Below are 18305 nucleotides of genomic sequence, written 5' to 3'. Positions count from 1 at the left end.
GGCATAGATAGGATGGATACTAAGGAGCTTTTTCCCTTCGTTGAGGGTTCTATAACAAAGGGGCATAGATTCAAGGTAAAAGGCGGGTTTAGAGGGGATTTGAGAAAGAACTTTTTCACCCAGAGGGTGGTTGGAGTCTGGAACTCACTGCCTGAGAGGGTTGTAGAGGCAGGAACCCTCACAACATTCAAGAAGCATTTGGATGAGCACTTGAAATGCCATAGCATACAAGGCTACGGACCAAATGCTGGAATATGGGATTAAATTAGACTGGGCTTGATGGCCGGCGCGGACACGATGGGCCGAAGGGCCTCTATCCGTGCTGTATAACTCTATGACACATTAAGAGTTGTAGCCTTAATGTATTTGGGATACAGGAGCTAATGGTGAATGGAAATTTCTTGTTTACTATATTAGCTGAGTAAAGCTGCCTAAATGAAAAATATATGAGATGTGACAAGCAATTACATAACTATGGAGTTACAGAAAATGTCTAAAATAAAATGAGAGGGAAGTGTGCAGTGAAGAAGTGAGAAGAAAAAGTAGCAGTTAGCACGGAATTTAGCTACATAGAGTTGAAATTTAAGATTTGTCAAAACAAGATTTGGAATTCTAAGGTTAATGCTTTTCTTGGTCGTGCTTCTTTGCTGAAACTTACTGTAAGCCTTCATCTAGGTTGAGAAAGAGGAATATTAAACAGTATAGAGAGAGGGATTAGACTAGAGAGTAATGTGGAGAAAAACGATACAGGCCAAATGACCTGTTTCTATGTTGTAATGTTCTATGATTTCATACCCTAATGAATGTTCTGAAAATGTTGAGATCAACTACTCAGACTCAGTTGAAAGCAACTGAAAAGAACTAGAAGGATTCCAGATTGCCAGTCTGCTTTGAAACAATTGATTATGTACCCAGTTTCCTATGAACCAAAACTAGTGCCCTTGTGAGTGCAGTATGTGGGATAGCATGCGACAGGACTAATAATTACTCCCTACACATGGCATATTGCAACAGCAGCCACATGGGATGCCTATACTATTCTTCTCTCTATTCAGAAAGGGGCAAATACCAACATGTCAGATCAGTGGGTAATGCTAAAATTAATAGATATATTTATAAGCATGATAATTACACAGCAGCAGAAATACACAGCATAAAACTGGTAGCACAATACTTGTTATGCAATATGTAAATTGTTTCAAAACAAGAAACAGTCAAGAATCCTATTGATCTTTTCCATAGCTTTCAACTGAGTCTCGGGATGTTGATCTTGCACAGAACCCCTGTTTGTCTCCTGTCGAGGTTGAGGCAGTGAAAAGCAGTAATCGTAGGATTGCTCCTCAATTATAGGTCGGTCTGTCTTAACTTTAACAATGCAAGCTCATTTTGATGATAGGCGACCGAGATATTAACCATTTCTAACGTGTAAATAAATACGGTGTGAATGATATGGCCCTGTCCATCCCAACCGTCTGTTTACTTTTGGCATCTGGCAGCAATTGAAATCACGTATTGTCTGGTGCTTGCATATCAGTCCATGCTTTTAAACAATGAACCACCTAACTGCTCTTCGAACAAAACTTCTTTCATGGTTTAGCCAGTCGGGAATTTTGTCTTATTTCCTCCATACTGTGCACTCGTATTCATTAACGCAGTGATGTTGGCCCTTGTTTTTACCTTACAGCCGATAGGGTACCCTAATGGTTGTGGTAGTGGACTAGCATCCCAAAGGCTGAGAGTTCAATTCCCCCCATGGCAAGTTGTGAAATTGAATTTAATAAATCTGGGACTTTGTGGCCAAATTGTCTTAAAAACCCAACTGGTTCACAAGTGTGAGTTAGGAGCGTGGGTGGGGGGAGATCGTGGCGGGGAGGGAGAGATCGTGGAGGAGGGGAGAGATCGGGGGGAGATCATGGAGGGAGGGAGGGAGGGAGGGAGAGATCGGGGGGAGATTGTGGTGAGACGCAGGGAGAGATTGTGGAGGGAGGGAGAGAGAGAGTGTGTATTCTGGAGAGAGAAAGAGCGTGGATTCCCAGACAGGGGGGAGGGGCGGCGGGGGGAGTGATCGAGTGGGGAGTGGGGGTCGGCATATGTGGGGAGGGAGGCAGGTTAGCTTGGGGGTCTGGGGGGCGGGGGGAACACATCTGCTCCTCCTGGCTCATAAGCAGTGCTGAAAAGGCACTTAACTGCTGGATCCGGCCTTCCTCAACTCCCTTCTTCTGCTGGGTTTCCTGAGCCCTTGGAAAGCCGGCCCACAGCTGTTAAATGTAAAACTCCGGTACAATTTGAGGCACGCAGCCACATTAACATATTTAAATTACTGACCTGCCTCTCGAACAGGTTAGCCACCCGCCCCCAACCCAGGTTGGGTTTGGGTTTCTGATTTTTGAAATTTTAACCCCACCTCCCCTCTCCTGTCCTTCTTGGGAGATTAAAATCCCCACCCCACAAGCTGCATATCTTACCTGTTGTCAGAATCAAATTTAGTACCTGTTGTATACTCTGATACCCATTGCCACCAACTGAATATTGTTCTAGAATAAGCCATTGCAGTGTAACATTTGGGATTACCATTCAATCTAATACTGCAATCTCCACCTTTGTTTCCACATACCCATCACCATACACACATTTCTGTACCTGTACAGATGTAGGGGGCCTGGTGGTGGTAGAACTGATTGCTTTACTAATGTTAACACAGTGGAATCTGGATTTTTCTACATAGAATCATAGAAAGATACGGCACAGAAGGAGGCCATTTGGCCCATCATGTCCATGCCAGCTGAAAAAGAGCTTATCTAGCTTAATCCCACTTTCCAGCACTTGGTCCATAGCCCCGTAGCTTACGGCACTTCAAGTGCACATCCAAGTACTTTTTAAATGAGCTGAGGGTTTCTGCCTCTACCACCCTTTCAGGCAGTGAGTTCCACCCGTGAAAAAATTTCTCCTCAGCTCTCGTCTAATCCTTCTACCAATTACTTTAAATTTATGCCCCTGGTCACTTACCCCTCTGCTAAGGAAACTAGCTCCTCCCTATTCACTCTATCTAGTCCCGTCATAATTTTATGTACCTCAAAAAAATCTCCCCTTAGCCTCCTTTGTATCAAAGAAAACAACCCCAGCCTATCCAATCTTTCCTCACAGCTAAAATTCTCCAGCCCTGGCAACATCCTCGTAAATCTCCTCTGTACCCTCTCTAGTGCAATCACATCTTTCCTATAATGTGGTGACCAGAACTGTATGCAGTACTCAAGCTGTGATCTAACCAATGTTTTATACAGTTCTAGCATAACCTCCCTGCTCTTATATTCTATGCCTCGGCTAATAAAGGAAAGTATCCTGTATGCCTTTTTAACCACCTTATCTACCTGTCCTGCTACCTTCAGGGATCTGTGGACATGGACTCCAAGGTCCCTCTGTTTCTCAACATCTTTCAGTATCCTCCCATTTATTGTATATTCCCTTGCCCTGTTTGACCTCCCCAAATGCATTACCTCACACTTCTCCGGATTGAATTCCATTTGCCACTTTTCTCCATCCAGTGATTTTTACCAATCCTCTGTTCTCTGGTTGATTCGTCTAGCTGTTCAGTTGGAAGTATAGGAGTGGAAAAGTTTCCGGAAAGATAACTCATATTCAATAAACTTTAAAGACTATTGCTCTTCCTAAGATTCTACAATATATAAGTTTTAATACTTATTACAAATTAACCCACATGGCTGCCTGCCTGATGCCTCCATGTCAGCCTGCTACCGCCTCACCAGTAGCTGCTTCAAACTCTGAGAATCTTTGGTCCCTTGGGATTCATCCCTACCATATCTCTGAATCCTGACTCCAACTTTCTATCCATCTCTGCATTTCACAATTGCAGAACAGAGAGTGCCAAAGGGAACGGGTATCCTGGTATCTTCAGTGTTAGTGAAGGGACTAGATCATTTTCACAGTGCACGTTTGGATAGCCCCAACCCATGGTGTGTCTGCCTTACTGAAATGGAGCAATAGTAGTGAACAGAAGAAGATGAGAATTGGGTTTGGCAGGTATCATAGTAGGTACAGCATAGGAGGAGGCCATTCAGCCCATCGTGCCTATGCCAGCTCTTTGTAGAGCTGTCCAATTAGTCCCACTCCCCTGCTTTTTCCCCATAACCCTGTAAATTTTTTCCTTCAAATATTTATCCAATTCCCTTTTGAAAGTTATTACTGAATCTGCATTACAACTTGCTGCGTAAAATAATGTTTCCTCATGTCGCCTCAGGGTCTTTTGTCGATCACCTTAAATCTGTGTCCTCTGGTTACCGGCCCTTCTGACACTGGAAACAGTTTCTCCTTATTCACTCTGTCAAAACCGTTCATGATTTTGAACACCTCTATCAAATCTCCCCTTAACCTTCTCTGTTCCAAGAAGAACAACCCCAGCTTCTCCAGTCTTTCCACATAACTCAAGTCTCTCATCTCTGGTACCATTCTAGTAAATCTGCTCTGCACCCTCTCTAAGGCCTTGATATTCTTCCTAATGTTTGGTGCCCAGAATTGAACACAATGCTCCAGCTGAGGCCTAACCAGTGTTTTATAAAGGATTAGCATAACTTCCTTGCTTTTGTACACTTGCCTCCATTAATAAAGCCCAGGATCCCATATGCTTTTTAACAGCCTTCTCAACTTGTCTTGCCACCTTCAAAGATTTGTGTATATACACCCCCAGGTCTCTCTGTTTCTGCACCCCCTTTAAAATTTAGATTATATTCCCTCTCCTTATTCATTCTACCAAAATGCATCACTTCACATTTCTCTGCGTTAAATTTCATCTGCCATGTGTCTGCCCATTTCACCAGTCTGTCTGTGTCCTCCTGAAGTCTGTTACTATCCTCCACATTGTTTACTACATTTCTGAGTTTTGTGTCAAGTTGAAATTATAGGAACATAGGAACAGGAGTAGGCCATTCAGTACCTCGTGCCTGCTCCGCCATTTGATAAGATCATGGCTGATCTGTGATCTAGCTCCATATACCTGCCTTTGGCCCATATCCCTTAATACCTTTGGTTGCCAGAAAGCTATCTACCTCACATTTAAATTTAGCAATTGAGCTAGTATCAATTGCCGTTTGCGGAAGAGAGTTCCAAACTTCTACCACCCTTTGTGTGTAGAAATGTTTTCTAATCTCACTCCTGAAAGGTCTGGCTCTAATTTTTAGACTGTGCCCCCTACTCCTAGACTTCCCAACCAGTGGAAATAGTTTCTCTCTATCCACCCTATCCGTTCCCCTTAATATCTTATAAACTTCGAACAGATCACCCCGTAACCTTCGAAACTCCAGAGAATACAACCCCAATTTGTGTAATCTCTCCTCGTAAATTAATCCTTGAAGTCCAGGTATCATTCTAGTAAACCAACGCTGCACTCCCTCCAAGGCCAATATGTCCTTCCGAAGGTGCGGTGCCCAGAATTGCTCACAGTACTCCAGGTGCGGTCTAACCAGGGTTTTGTATAGCTGCAGCATAACTTCTGCCCCCTTGTACTCCAGTCCTCTAGATATAAAGGCCAGCATTCCATTAGCCTTATTGATTATTTTCTGCACCTGTTCATGACACTTCAATGATCTGTGTACCTGAACCCTCAAGTCCCTTTGGAGATCCACTGTTTTTAACTTTTTACCATTTAGAAAGTACCCTGTTCTATCCTTTTTTGATCCAAAGTGGATGACCTCACATTTGCTTACATTGAATTCCATTTGCCAGTTTTGCCCATTCACCTAATCTGTCAATATCCCTTTGTAATTTTATGTTTTCATCTACACTGCTTACAATGCCGCCAATCTTTGTGTCATCGGCAAACTTAGATATGAGACTTTCTATGCCTTCATCTAAGTCGTTAATAAATATTGTGAATAATTGAGGCCCCAAGACAGATCCCTGCGGGACTCCACTGGTCACATCCTGCCAATGTGAATACTTACCCATTATCCCTACTCTCTGTCGCTTTTCGCTCAGCCAATTTCCTAACCAAGTCCGTACTTTTCCCTCGATTCCATGGGCTTCTGTCTTAGCTAACAGTCTCTTATGTGGGACCTTGTCAAATGCCTTCTGGAAGTCCATATAAATAACATCCATTGACATTCCCCTGTCCATTACTTTAGTCACCTCTTCAAAAAAATTCAATCAGGTTTGTCAGGCACGACCTACCTTTCACAAATCCATGCTGGCTCTCCCTAATTAACTGAAAATTCTCAAGGTGTTCAGTCACCCTATCCTTAATTATAGACTCCAGCAATTTCCCCACAACAGATGTTAGGCTAACTGGTCTATAATTCCCCGGTTTCCCTCTCTCTCCTCTCTTAAAAAGCGGAGTGACGTGCAACTTTCCAATCTAGAGGGACAGTTCCTGAATATAGAGAACTTTGAAAGATTATAGTTAGGGCATCTGCAATCTGCTCACCTACTTCCTTTAAAACCCTGGGATGGAAACCATCTGGTCCTGGGGATTTGTCACTCTTCAGTGCTATTATTTTCTTCATTACTGTTGCTTTACTTATGTTAATTTTATTGAGTCCCTGTCCTCAATTCAATATTAGTTTTCTTGGGATTTCCGGCATGCTATCCTCTTTTTCTACTGTAAATATATACCATCTATACCCAAGTCTAGTTCATTAATATATATCAAAAAGAGCAGTGGTCGTAATACTGACCCCTGGAGAACACCACTGTATACTTCCCTCCAGTCTGAAAAACAGCAGTTCACCACTACTCTCTGCTTTCTCTCCTGTAGCCAATTTTGTATCCAGGCTGCCACCGTCCCTTAATCCCATGGGCTTTAATTTTGCCATCAAGTCTGTTATGTGATACTTTATCAAATGCCTTTTGTAAGTCCAAATACTCAACATCAACCCTCTCCGTTACTTCATCGAAGAACTCAATCAAGTTAGTCAAACACGGTTTCCTTTTAACAAATCTGTGCTGACTTTCATTTATTAGCCCATACTTTTCCAATGGCCAATTAATTTTGTCCCAGATTATTGTCTCTAAAAGTTTCCTCACCATCGATGTTAGGCTGACTGGCCTGTAATTGCCGAATTTATCCCTCTCCCCTTTTTTGAACAGGGGTGTAACATTTGCAATCCTCCAGTCCTCTGGCTCCATCCCCATTTCTAAGGAGGATTGGAAGATTGTGGCCAGAGCCTCTGCAATTTCCACTCTTACTTCCCTCAGTAACCGAGGATGCATCCCATCTGGACCGGGTGACTTTTTTACTTTGAGTACTGCCAATCTTTTAAGTACCTCCTCTTTATCTATTTTTATCCTATCCAATATCGCTACTACCTCCTCCTTTACTGTACAATGGCAGCAACCTCTTCCCTAGTGGAGACAGATGTGAAGTATTCATTTAGTACATCTGTCTTGCCCGCTGCCTGCACAAGATCATCCCCTTTTTTGTCCCTAATCGGTCCCACGTTTCCTTTGACTACCCTTTTAGTTCAAAAAAGGGTGTAAGGATAAACCCGGCAACTACAGGCTAGTCAGTTTAACCTCGGTTGTGGGGAAGCTTTTAGAAATGATAATCCGGGACAAAATTAATAGTCACTTAGACAAGTGCGGATTAATAAAGGAAAGCTAGCCTGGATTTGTTAAAGGCTAATCATGTTTAACGAACTTGATTGAGTTTTTTGATGAGGTAACAGAAAGGGTTGATGTTGTGTATATGGATTTTCAAAAGGCGTTTGATAAGGTGCCACATGTAAGCAGAATTGGAGCCCATGTAATAAAAGGGTCAGTGGCAGCATGGATACGAAATTGGCTAAGTGACAGGAAACAGAGAATAGTGGTGAACGGTTGTCTTTCGGACTGGAGGGAGGTGTATGGTGGTGTTCCCCTGGGGTCGGTACTAGGACTACTTTTTTTTATATATTAATGTCATGGACTTGGGTGTACAGCGCACAATGTCAAAATTTGCAGATGCCGCAAAACTTGGAAGTGTAATACTGAGGAGGACAGTAATAGACTTCAAGTGGACAGACTGGTGGTATGGGCAGACACATGGCAGATGAAATTTAACACAGAGAAGTGCGAAGTGATATATTTTGGCAAGAAGAATGAGGAGAGGCAATACCAACTGAATGATACAATTTTAAATGGTACACTAGATTAATTCCTGGGATAAGAGGGTTGTTATATGAGGAGAGGTTGAGTAGAATGGGCCTTTACTCTCTGGAGTTTAGAAGAATAAGAGGTGATCGCATTGAAACATATAGGATTCTGAGGGGGCTTGACAGGGTAGATGTTGAGAGGTTGTTTCCCCTGGCTGGAGAGTCTAGAACTAGAGGGCATCGTTGCAGGATAAGGGGCCATTTAAGACTGAGATGAGAAGGAATTTTTTCACTCAGAGGGTTGTGAATCTTTGGAATTCTCTACCATAAAGGGCCTCGGATGCTCAGCCATTGAGTATATTCAAGGCTGAGATAGATAGATTTTTGGACTCTAGAGGAATCAAGGGATTTGGGGATTGAGCAGGAAAGTGGAGTTGAGGTTGAAGATCAGCCATGATCTTATTGAATGGCGGAGCAGGCTTGAGGGGCTGTATGGCCTACTCCTGCTCCTATTTCTTATGTTCTTTTGTCTTAAAGGGGGTGCAGGAACAGGGAGACCTGGGGTATATGTGCACAAATCTTTGAAAGTGGCAGGACAGGTTGAAAAAGTGGTTAAAAAAGCATACGGGATCCTGGGCTTTATAAATAGAGGCATCGAGTACAAAAGCAAGTTACGTTGAACCTTTATAAAACACTGATTCGGCCACAGCTGGCGTATTGTGTCCAATTCTGGGCACCGCACTTTAGGAAGAATGTGAAGGCCTTAGTGAGGGTTTAGAATGGTTCCAGGGATGAGAGTCTTCGGTTTCGTGGATAGACTGGAGAAGCTGGGGTTGTTCTCCTTAGAGTAGAGAAGGTGAAGAGGAGATTTGATAGAAGTGTTCAAAATCATGAAGGGTTTAGATAAAGTAAATAAAGGGAAACTGTTCCCATTGGCGGAAGGGTCGAGAACCAGAGGAATCAGATTTGAGGTGATTGGCAAAAGATCCTAAGGTGATATGCGGAAAAACATTTTTACGCAGCGAGTAGTTATGATCTGGAATGCGCTGCCTGAAAGGGTGGTGGAAGCAGATTCAATCCTGGCTGGCAAAAAGGAATTGGATAAATACTTGCAGGGAAAAAATTTGCAGGACTACGGGAAAAGAACGGCGGAATGGGACTAACTGGATTGCTCTTACAAAGAGCTGGCACGGGCTTAATGGGCCGAATGGTCTCCTTCTGTTCTGTAACGATTCTTTGATTCTATCTCTTGTTTCTATACTCTTTTTAACTAGTCTCTAATACCATTTCAGGTTTTTAGTGCAGAATAGTTGTGCTCTAATTTATTGACACATATTTCATCCTGTACACTATGCATAAAACAGTTGGACTATAACCTGGTGTTGTAAGATTCCTTACATTTGTCAACCCCAGTCCATCACCGGCATCTCCACACTATGCATTCAGCTACAGTTACAGGATAAGAAAATGATACCACACTTACAAAAGTAAAAGCTGTTGATAAGCTTTATTATTATTCTTTGTAAACAATGTGACAGTATCCTGTTATTAGGTGTTTAGGCTTGAATAAATTATTCCCTGGATGACTTTATCCTTTTCTAGCCAAATTAACCAAAAGTGAGCCTTTCTTCATGTGTGAGCCTAGACAGTGAATGCTTGGAGGTTATTTGAGCATGGGGGCTTCACAGCGAAGGCTGAACCTGACCATATCGTCTGGTATCTGCACACATGCGCATGCTCACACCTGCTTTTTAGCAAGGGTCACTGGCTAGTGATTGGGCACAGGACCCCTCGATATGTTTCTTCCCCCTCTGCTTGTCCCAGGGGCGCATAGAAAGAAAGAAAGAACTTCCATTTATAATAGCCTTTCACGAGCTTAGGACATCCCAAAGCGCTTTACAGCCAGTTAATTATTTTTGAAGTATGGTCACTGTTGTAATTGTATAGGCTAATTCTGGTGCCCCATTACCGCAGCTGAATCAGTTTCGATTGAAGATCCAAGTTTGGAAGTTTGGATTTGCAGCTGAGGATTGAATCTGGGATCTTTCTGGTCTTTGTGACTCAGTTACACACTGTCTTTACCAACTGAACCATGAGGAGGAGTTATCATTGGTGAATTTAAATCCCCCACTAAATTTTTTTTAAGCTTTCAAACATTAATTTCTTTTCCTTCATGTAACAGCTGGAGAAATGTGCAAAATCCCAAAATATTTTAACTTTTTTTTTGCAATGTGGTATCCCGTTCCCGCCGCTTATAGCAGGCACGTTGGTGTTGATGTGATTAGCCCGCTCTAAGCGTTGGACGGTAAAACCATAATAGGTTGGTTGAAAGTACTGTATTACCAAGAACAGTCCCCACCATTTATGAAGCCTTCTCACTACTCATGAAGGAATCCCTGGGGTAGATTTAACGGCACTTGCTGTGCCTCAGTGATGGATTCTAGTCTGTCCATCACAGGGCTGATCCAAACTCGATTCCCGATCTAGTGCATTGTCTTTTAGAGACACCGAGAGAGAACGGGAATAAAGAAGGAAGCAAGCGGCTGACTGGATTGGAATTCCATCCCTGCGGTTGCAACTTGATCAACTAACCAATTGGAGTGATTGTAGTGCAGCATCTTCTATAATCTATGTTTTTTGAACAGACACAATGAACCTGGACCCGTCAGCATGCCCCTTTCAAACAGACGCAAACACTGCCTGATATAGCTAGTGCACTTAATATGTTATAAGTGGTGCTTTGTAATTGACTCCTATGTTAATGGCAAATGGTTAGCTCTATTTGCCCGATATAGGCGGCTACCCATGATAAGCATGGACAATGTAAGTGGTTGGGACTGTACATCTATTTTGGTATAAAAATGTTAGTCTTTCAAAATTTAATACTGTAATTTTTAAAATTTGCTTCAGGAGGGTGGGATGCCAGCTCAGAAAGGCACTGTGGACATGACTATGTTGATGACGGGGCGGGAGAGAGCAGAGTACGTCCGCTGGAAGAAAGAGCGGGAGCAGATAGATCAGGAGCGGCTGGCACGTCACAAGAACTCCAGAGGAGAGTGGAAAAGAGCATGGGACGCAAACAAAACTGAGGACATGTAGGTCTTTTCCCTGTTAGAGGCAACATTCAAGATGTTGGTCATTTTGTATTTCTCAATAAACTACGACTCAGAGATAAAATTAAGTTTTTTGTCCTCACAGTGTCAATGCTAATATTTTCAAGCTGTAAGAATTTTACTTCAACAATACCAGACTCAATAAACAGAATTGTGGGATGAATGAACAGGAGTGAAAAGGCTGTAAATTTACATCAGCAGTTCATGACTGTCTGTACCTTATGGGGATCATCTGAACCCTGAGATTAAATTCTCTCCTAACATCCATTATATTTAGAATATTTGTTAGAATCTCAGTAAAATGAAATAAGTTCTAATAACAATTAAAACTAGTGCTGGAATTACATTGATTTGAAGATGCAATACAATATTGGAAAATGTGAGGTTATGCACTTTGGCAGGAAAAATCAGAGAGCAAGTTATTATCTTAATGGCAAGAAACTGGAAAGTACTGCAGTACAAAGGGATCTGGGGGTCCTAGTGCAAGAAAATCAAAAAGTTAGTATGCAGGTGCAGCAGGTGATCAAGAAGGCCAACGGAATGTTGGCGTTTATTGCTATGGGAATAGAATATAAAAACAGGGAGGTATTGCTGCAGTTATATAGGGTATTGGTGAGACCGCACCTGGAATACTGCATACAGTTTTGGTGTCCATACTTAAGAAAAGACATACTTGCTCTCGAGGCAGTACAAAGAAGGTTCACTCGGTTAATCCCGGGGATGAGGGGGTGGACATATGAGGAGAGGTTGAGTAGATTGGGACTCTACTCATTGGAGTTCAGAAGAATGAGAGGCGATCTTATTGAAACATATAAGATTGTGAAGGGGCTTGATCGGGTGGATGCGGTAAGGATGTTCCCAAGGATGGGTGAAACTAGAACTAGGGGGCATAATCTTAGAATAAGGGGCTGCTCTTTCAAAACTGAGATGAGGAGAAACTTCTTCACTCAGAGGGTAGTAGGTCTGTGGAATTTGCTGCCCCAGGAAGCTGTGGAAGCTACATCATTAAATAAATTTAAAACAGAAATCGACAGTTTCCTAGAAGTAAAGGGAATTAGGGGTTACGGGGAGCGGGCAGGAAATTGGACATGAATTTAGATTTGAGGTTAGGATCAGATCAGCCATGATCTTATTGAATGGCGGAGCAGGCTCGAGGGGCCGATTGGCCTACTCCTGCTCCTATTTCTTATGTTCTTATGTTGAAGACTGGAATTAATGCTATATGATCTCATCAATACACAAGAACACTGTCATACAAGAGTGTTCTGGAGTGTGGAATGTGAAGTTTTCAAGCATTACATTTCTTTTCAATAAGTGCTTTTCTTTTCACCAGGTTTCGAGAAGATTTTGCTGTGGAAAATGAGCTTGGCTTTCATAAAAGAAAAGGTCAGCATCTAAGCAGTAAAATTGTTCAGTATGTACTGATTAAAAATTGTAGGAAATAGTGATGGTTTTCCTGAATTAAAGAATAGTAAACTTTGTAATTTATACTTCAAGGATGCCAATATTTCAGATTTGGTGGAATTTAAATGCTACAGAATTCTTCATTCAAAAATGTATATGTAAATAAAATAATGAACTCTGGAGCTTTCTAGTGAAACTGTTTTGACCCTATGATATATAAGAATATTGGAGTCTAGAGTAGCTTGGTGGTGGAAACAACATCCTGTGGTAAAGAATGGTGGGATATAAATTTGCAGCTTAGGTTTCCTGCAGTGAGTTTCCAATCTTGATTCGGCACTTGGAGCTGTTGAATACAGGTTATGGTCGTTCTTCACTGGGACGTAAGGGGAAGTGAGTTATTTTATCTGCGAGCAGATATATAGATATACGATGCAGGGAAACACAACTCATCTCTCCCCACCCCACACTGAGCAGAAAGATGACTGACCCCACCCCCCGATGAAAATTTGGACTTGAGGGAAGGGTTCCCATCCCCTTCTCACTGAGTTCACCGGCCCCTCCTTGCTGAATTTTCCTGCCCTGTTTTCCCCTCTTGTCCACCCCATCCTCCCTCCCCCCTTAATCTCCTCTCTCTCTTCCCATTTCCCCCACCCGACAACCCGAACACTGCGCTTCATCTTAATTCTCCATGCGCAACACCATTGGGAGATTGACCAATACTTATTTAGTCTCTTTTCTTTCTGTCTGTCTCTCCCTCAGTGTTTTAAAAATCAAAATCAGTAAAAACCTTACCTGAATAAAGCTTTTGAAATTTGTTCTCTTGCTTTTCTGCAAATAATTTTGAAAGACTAAAAGTTTTTGTTAGAGGCTGGGAGAAGCATTTTGTTATTTGGCTAGCTTATATCCTACTGATTCATCCTGGGGGATTGTGCACATGCTCAGACTTCAGGACCTCCTTCACCTAGCAGTCACTGCTCTGGCCAAAAATAATAAATCCTAGCTTTTGAAAGAGGCTGACGCCTTTTAATAAAGATATGAACAGACAATTCAATTGACTGATTTAGTCAAGTTATTATGACATGTATCTTTTTTATTATTTTGCTTAAAACCTTACTTTGGACATTTGAAATTTCAATTACTGAGGGGAAGAAAAGGTAGATTAATGTTTTTTTTCATAAAGCCTTTTCAAAAATTCATTTGGTTCATCAATAAACAGTGATGGTGAAAGTTTAGGGGGCTGCAACTAAAGACTTGCATTAAGATTTTGTTGAAGCATTCTGCCTTTGCTGTGAAATTGTCTTAAAAGTTGGACCAATACTATAGCCCTGATATTTACGGGAGGCAGGGAGGTAGCGGGGACGTGGGATGTGTATCAGTGGCTGGGAAACCCAGAAATCCCGGGACGGCCGAGGTCCTGCCGAATTTAACGGCAGGACCTCATTAGAATTTTTAACTCTGTTTCCCGCCTAGCAGCCGAACAGATTGAGAGGCTGGCCAGCTGCCGGGCGGGAAAGCTAGCAATCACTGGGGACGCCCCTGACAATCAGGAAGATTGGGGGTCGGTGGTTCGGAGCTCCGACCCTCTCTCACACGTCGTGGGGGGATTAAATAGTTAGTATTCCTTATGGAAATTTAACTCATTACTTCAAACAAGCCACACTTGTAGCACAATTTCAGTAAATGGTCAAGCAAATTTAGGCTACTTTTTGGAGACAGTGGGGCTATGATTAACCCCCTAAAACAGGCGGGTGAGGCTGATTGAGAAGATTTGCTTGAGGGGCTGGGGGGAAGCATTCCTGCTCCTCCTGGTCCACTAGCAGTGCTGGAAAAGCACATAATAGCTGGTTCCGGCAGCTCCCGCCTCCCTTCAGCTGCCGGCCAGCGCTAAATTTAAATGGCTGCCAAAATCTGAGGAACGCAGTCTCATTAACATATTAAAATCACTGACCTGCCTCTAAAGAGCTGGTTACTCGCCCGCCCCAACCCATTCTAGTAAAACTGGAAGTAGGCGCACTCGCGGTGGGTTTCACATTTTTAGCCATTTAACCCCCTCCCTCTGACCCTCTCCCACACGTCGTGGGGGGATTAAAATTCCCCCCTATTTGTTTATCAGAGTTAGTATTCCTTATGGAAATTTAACTCATTACTTCAAACAAGCCACACCAGTAGCACAATTTCAGTAAATAGTCAAGCAATTTAGGCTACTTTTTGGAGACAGTGGGGCTAAGATTAACCCCCTAAAACAGGTGGGAGAGGGTCGGGGGGTGGGGTTTAAAAATTAAAAATCACAAAAAGGCGACCCCAACCTGCCGCCATTTTTACGGTGAGTTGCGTGACATGTCTGTGTTCCGTCTTGGAGAGGAGGGACACTTCATTGTAATATTTAAATCAGGAACCCACAGTGCAGTTGGCAGCCCGATTTAAATTTAACTGCTGCCGGCTGGGTTTCGCAAGGATTGGGAAACCTGGTAGCTAAATGGAGACGGAGCAGCCGGATCAAGCAGGTAAGTGCCTTTCCAGCACTGCTTATGATCCAGGAGGAGCAGGAGTGCTCCTCCCGGCCCTCCAGCAAACCTTCTGCCAATCGCGGCCTCTCCTCACCACTGTGATCAGTCGACACCTCCCCCCACATGTGTCGCGCGAAATTTCCCTCCTTCACAATTGACAGTCCAAGCCCTCTCCCGGCCCCCCCTCTGCCCCGCGATCTTTTCCGATTGCCCGGGACTGTCCCCAACGGCCTTCTGCTGCTGGCTTTCCTGCCCGGCAGCCAGCCCAGCCTGTCAATCTGTCCGGCTGCCGGGTGAGAAACAGAATTTAAAAAAATAAGGAGGTCCCGCCGTTAAATTCAGCAGGACCTCCACGTCCCCAGAATTTCTGGGTTTGCCCCTTGCTCCCTCTTTCCCTCCCGTAAATATCAGGGCCAGTATATATTTTTAAGATCCTATTGAATTGTGTAAAATTTCAGTCGCTGCTCTGTTGACCCTTGGTTTTACACAAAAACTATTTCAAATCGATAGTGCTGCTATCTTGTGTGCAGTGAATAAAATTATGGGCCTGTGGTATTCAATGCAAACATTGCACATGCACTGAATTTTGCACCTGTGGACTGGAAGGCTGCCGTAGGATTTGTTTCTTGGTAGAACAATAGACAGTCTGCTTTCAAAGACCATTATGGTAAAGTAATCTAATATTTAGCCTTAGATTGTATTAAGATAATAAACAATTCAACTAACAAATGGGAAAATGCACCATGTGATGTGGCACTGAGCTATACAGACCTGGAAGGTTTTGGTTCGAGTCCTTCTCTGTGCTGAGTTAATATATCTCCACACTAAGGGCATTACTATTGGTGTCAGTGTTCCTGGGGAAAATTGGCCAGAGGTCTGCTGCTGATTGCTATCCTCCTTGGAGCTTTGTTTGTGCAGATACCAGGTGATAGTCCAATAATTGAATGAGGTGCTGTTACTCTGCGTCTAGACTCACATGAAGATCAGATGTATGGGTGAGGTGCAGGTTAAGCCTGCACCACTCATGAGTTGCTGTCTTCAGGAGGGTAAAGATAGACAATTGGTGGAACTGCAGACTTTCAGCATAATTAAAACTTGCTGGTAGCAAAATGTTGTAGTAAGCTGTTTATTTCGGATACAGTGTAACATTTTCTGCTTCACCGCACCAAAACACTTTTAGAATGAAATGGCTAGTATAATGTTTTTCCTCTGCAGGTGGAAGAAACGCAAGGAAATGCAGTGTACGGTTTCAGCATTATGATGCACGAGGTAAACTACTTTGAGTGTACATGAATCATCACAAATATTTTATATATACATTAATTATTATATATATGATTTGTCCCTGCCAGCGTCTGTCGTGATCACTGCGCTTATCTAGTCAAATTTCTTTTCCTCATAATTCTCTGCTTTTCTACTTTTTATCATCACTTATATTATGCAACCCCCCCCCAAATTTGTTTTCTTTGCAATCACTTTTCACTGAAAAAATTTACACAATCCAAAAAAAGAATTCTGTATGATCACATTCCAACAAAAATGTACTGCAAGATATGGTCACTGTGAGAGGCTGTCACCAATTTCACTATAAAGCCCTGAAAATAAAATTCATCACAACAGCAGCTTTTCACAAAATACAACATTACCAGATTCCAACAGCTCCCCACCCCTTGGCCACAAACTGGTTTCTGTTGCATCCTGCCAAGCCTCTGAACATCATGCACTCCTGGTTCACCCTGGTTTTCTCTTTCTACTCTTCCCTCAAGCTGGGAATACCAAAATGGGATAAATTTTGTATTAAATTTCTCTGTTGCCCCCATTCTCAAGAACTGCTGTGGCTATCTTCATGCAAGTAACTCCTACAAGCCACTCTGCAGCCATTTCACAGTTTCTCTCCTCCCCTCCGCCCCCCCCCCCCCCGAAGCACAGAAGTCCATCACCTTCCAGTTTATTCATCTGCTTTCTAATCTGATGTGCAAGACCACAACTCCCTGGAGTAAACCCTAGTGAGACCACAATGGTCCGCTCCCTCCCATTTTCTCTGTGCTTTCTCCATAGCCTTTTTGTCTGCTCCACACCGACTGCAGTGACAATGCTGCAATGACAGTGGAGGAGGATTGGGGAGCATTGTAGAAATAAACAGGAGAGTGAAGTAAAAAGAGCTTTTTTTAAAAAAAAAGGAGAGAAAATTAAAAAAGATGTTAAGGAGGTGCCAAAGAAAAGATATGAGGAAAGAGAAGTGAATGAGAGAAAAATGAAACAATATGAATGCAGAGTTTATCTGGTTAACAAACTCTTGACTTTATTTCAGCAGTGCTACAGCTCAAGGAAGGAAGAGAGAAACAGAGAAGCAGATGTAGGGTTAAGGAGGAGAAACCCTCTTGAGGGGAGCAGAGACAGACAGACACAAGGAGACACTCTATGTTGAGGTGGGAGGGAGATAAATGCACAGGCCCCTGTCCAGCAATGTGGGGAGAGGAGGAGAAGAACTTTTGAGTGTGGATGAGACGAAAGAGTGACAGATACTGTTATGGGAGTGCAGCGAGCGAACCTGTTGAGGGGGGAAGACCGTTGATGGCCAAAGGGAGAGCGAAGTGGGGAGGGAAGAGAGCAAGTGAGACACATACATCCTGTTCGTCAAGGAGGGAGGTGGAGTGCAAGAAGGGAAGGAGATAAATCTGCTGTAGGAGGGGGTGTAATCTCAGGTTCTGCTGTGAATGGAAGGGACACGGCATTAGAACTTGGGCCCATGTTATAAAATACCACATTTGTCAACTCACCATGAGCAGCACCATTGGAGATCCATTAATATATATCCATCAAATACCCTATGTAATTGAAAAATAGTTAATCCACATACAAATCCACTTTGGAAATCATCCTTTTAAGAAAATCAGATGCTTAGCAAGGCTATCTTCCCCCTTTCTGCTTTAAGGAAGACCATGACCTAGGGCATGTCTACAGTTCTTTTTATCCCATTGTCAGCAATATATTGACACTTTTGTTTATCATGCCAGAAACTGTTTGAATACTGTTTAGCAGTTTTTTGTTTGTAAAAAGTTTAAAATTCTCTCCTGTGGTGGGATGAGTTTTCTTTGCTTGAGCTCACTTTATAACTTTAGTCTGAATATTTTGAATAGTGCCACATTCCACGAGCTCCACTATCCTGTCAGCTACAGGAAGTCTCACTTGGAAACTCTGCA

General features: G+C 42.8%; 1 protein-coding gene across 6 annotated transcripts in view; it reads left to right on the top strand.

Moving 5' to 3' along the window:
- The window catches only part of LOC137326213 (coiled-coil domain-containing protein 9-like), a 299122-nt gene that overhangs the window by 197425 nt on the left and 83392 nt on the right, over window positions 1-18305 (top strand). For all 6 annotated transcript variants that reach the window (XM_067991093.1, XM_067991092.1, XM_067991095.1 and 3 more), the window contains 3 exons: window positions 10989-11173; window positions 12525-12577; window positions 16318-16371. In XM_067991093.1, coding sequence (XP_067847194.1) covers window positions 10989-11173; window positions 12525-12577; window positions 16318-16371 — 292 coding nt within the window. The remainder of the gene's footprint in view (window positions 1-10988; window positions 11174-12524; window positions 12578-16317; window positions 16372-18305) is intronic.

The sequence above is a fragment of the Heptranchias perlo genome, chromosome 10, assembly GCF_035084215.1.
Source record: "Heptranchias perlo isolate sHepPer1 chromosome 10, sHepPer1.hap1, whole genome shotgun sequence".
Taxonomy (NCBI): Eukaryota; Metazoa; Chordata; class Chondrichthyes; order Hexanchiformes; family Hexanchidae; genus Heptranchias; species Heptranchias perlo.
Note: the sequence above shows the minus strand (reverse complement) of the source record. Positions and strands in the feature narration are given on the sequence as shown.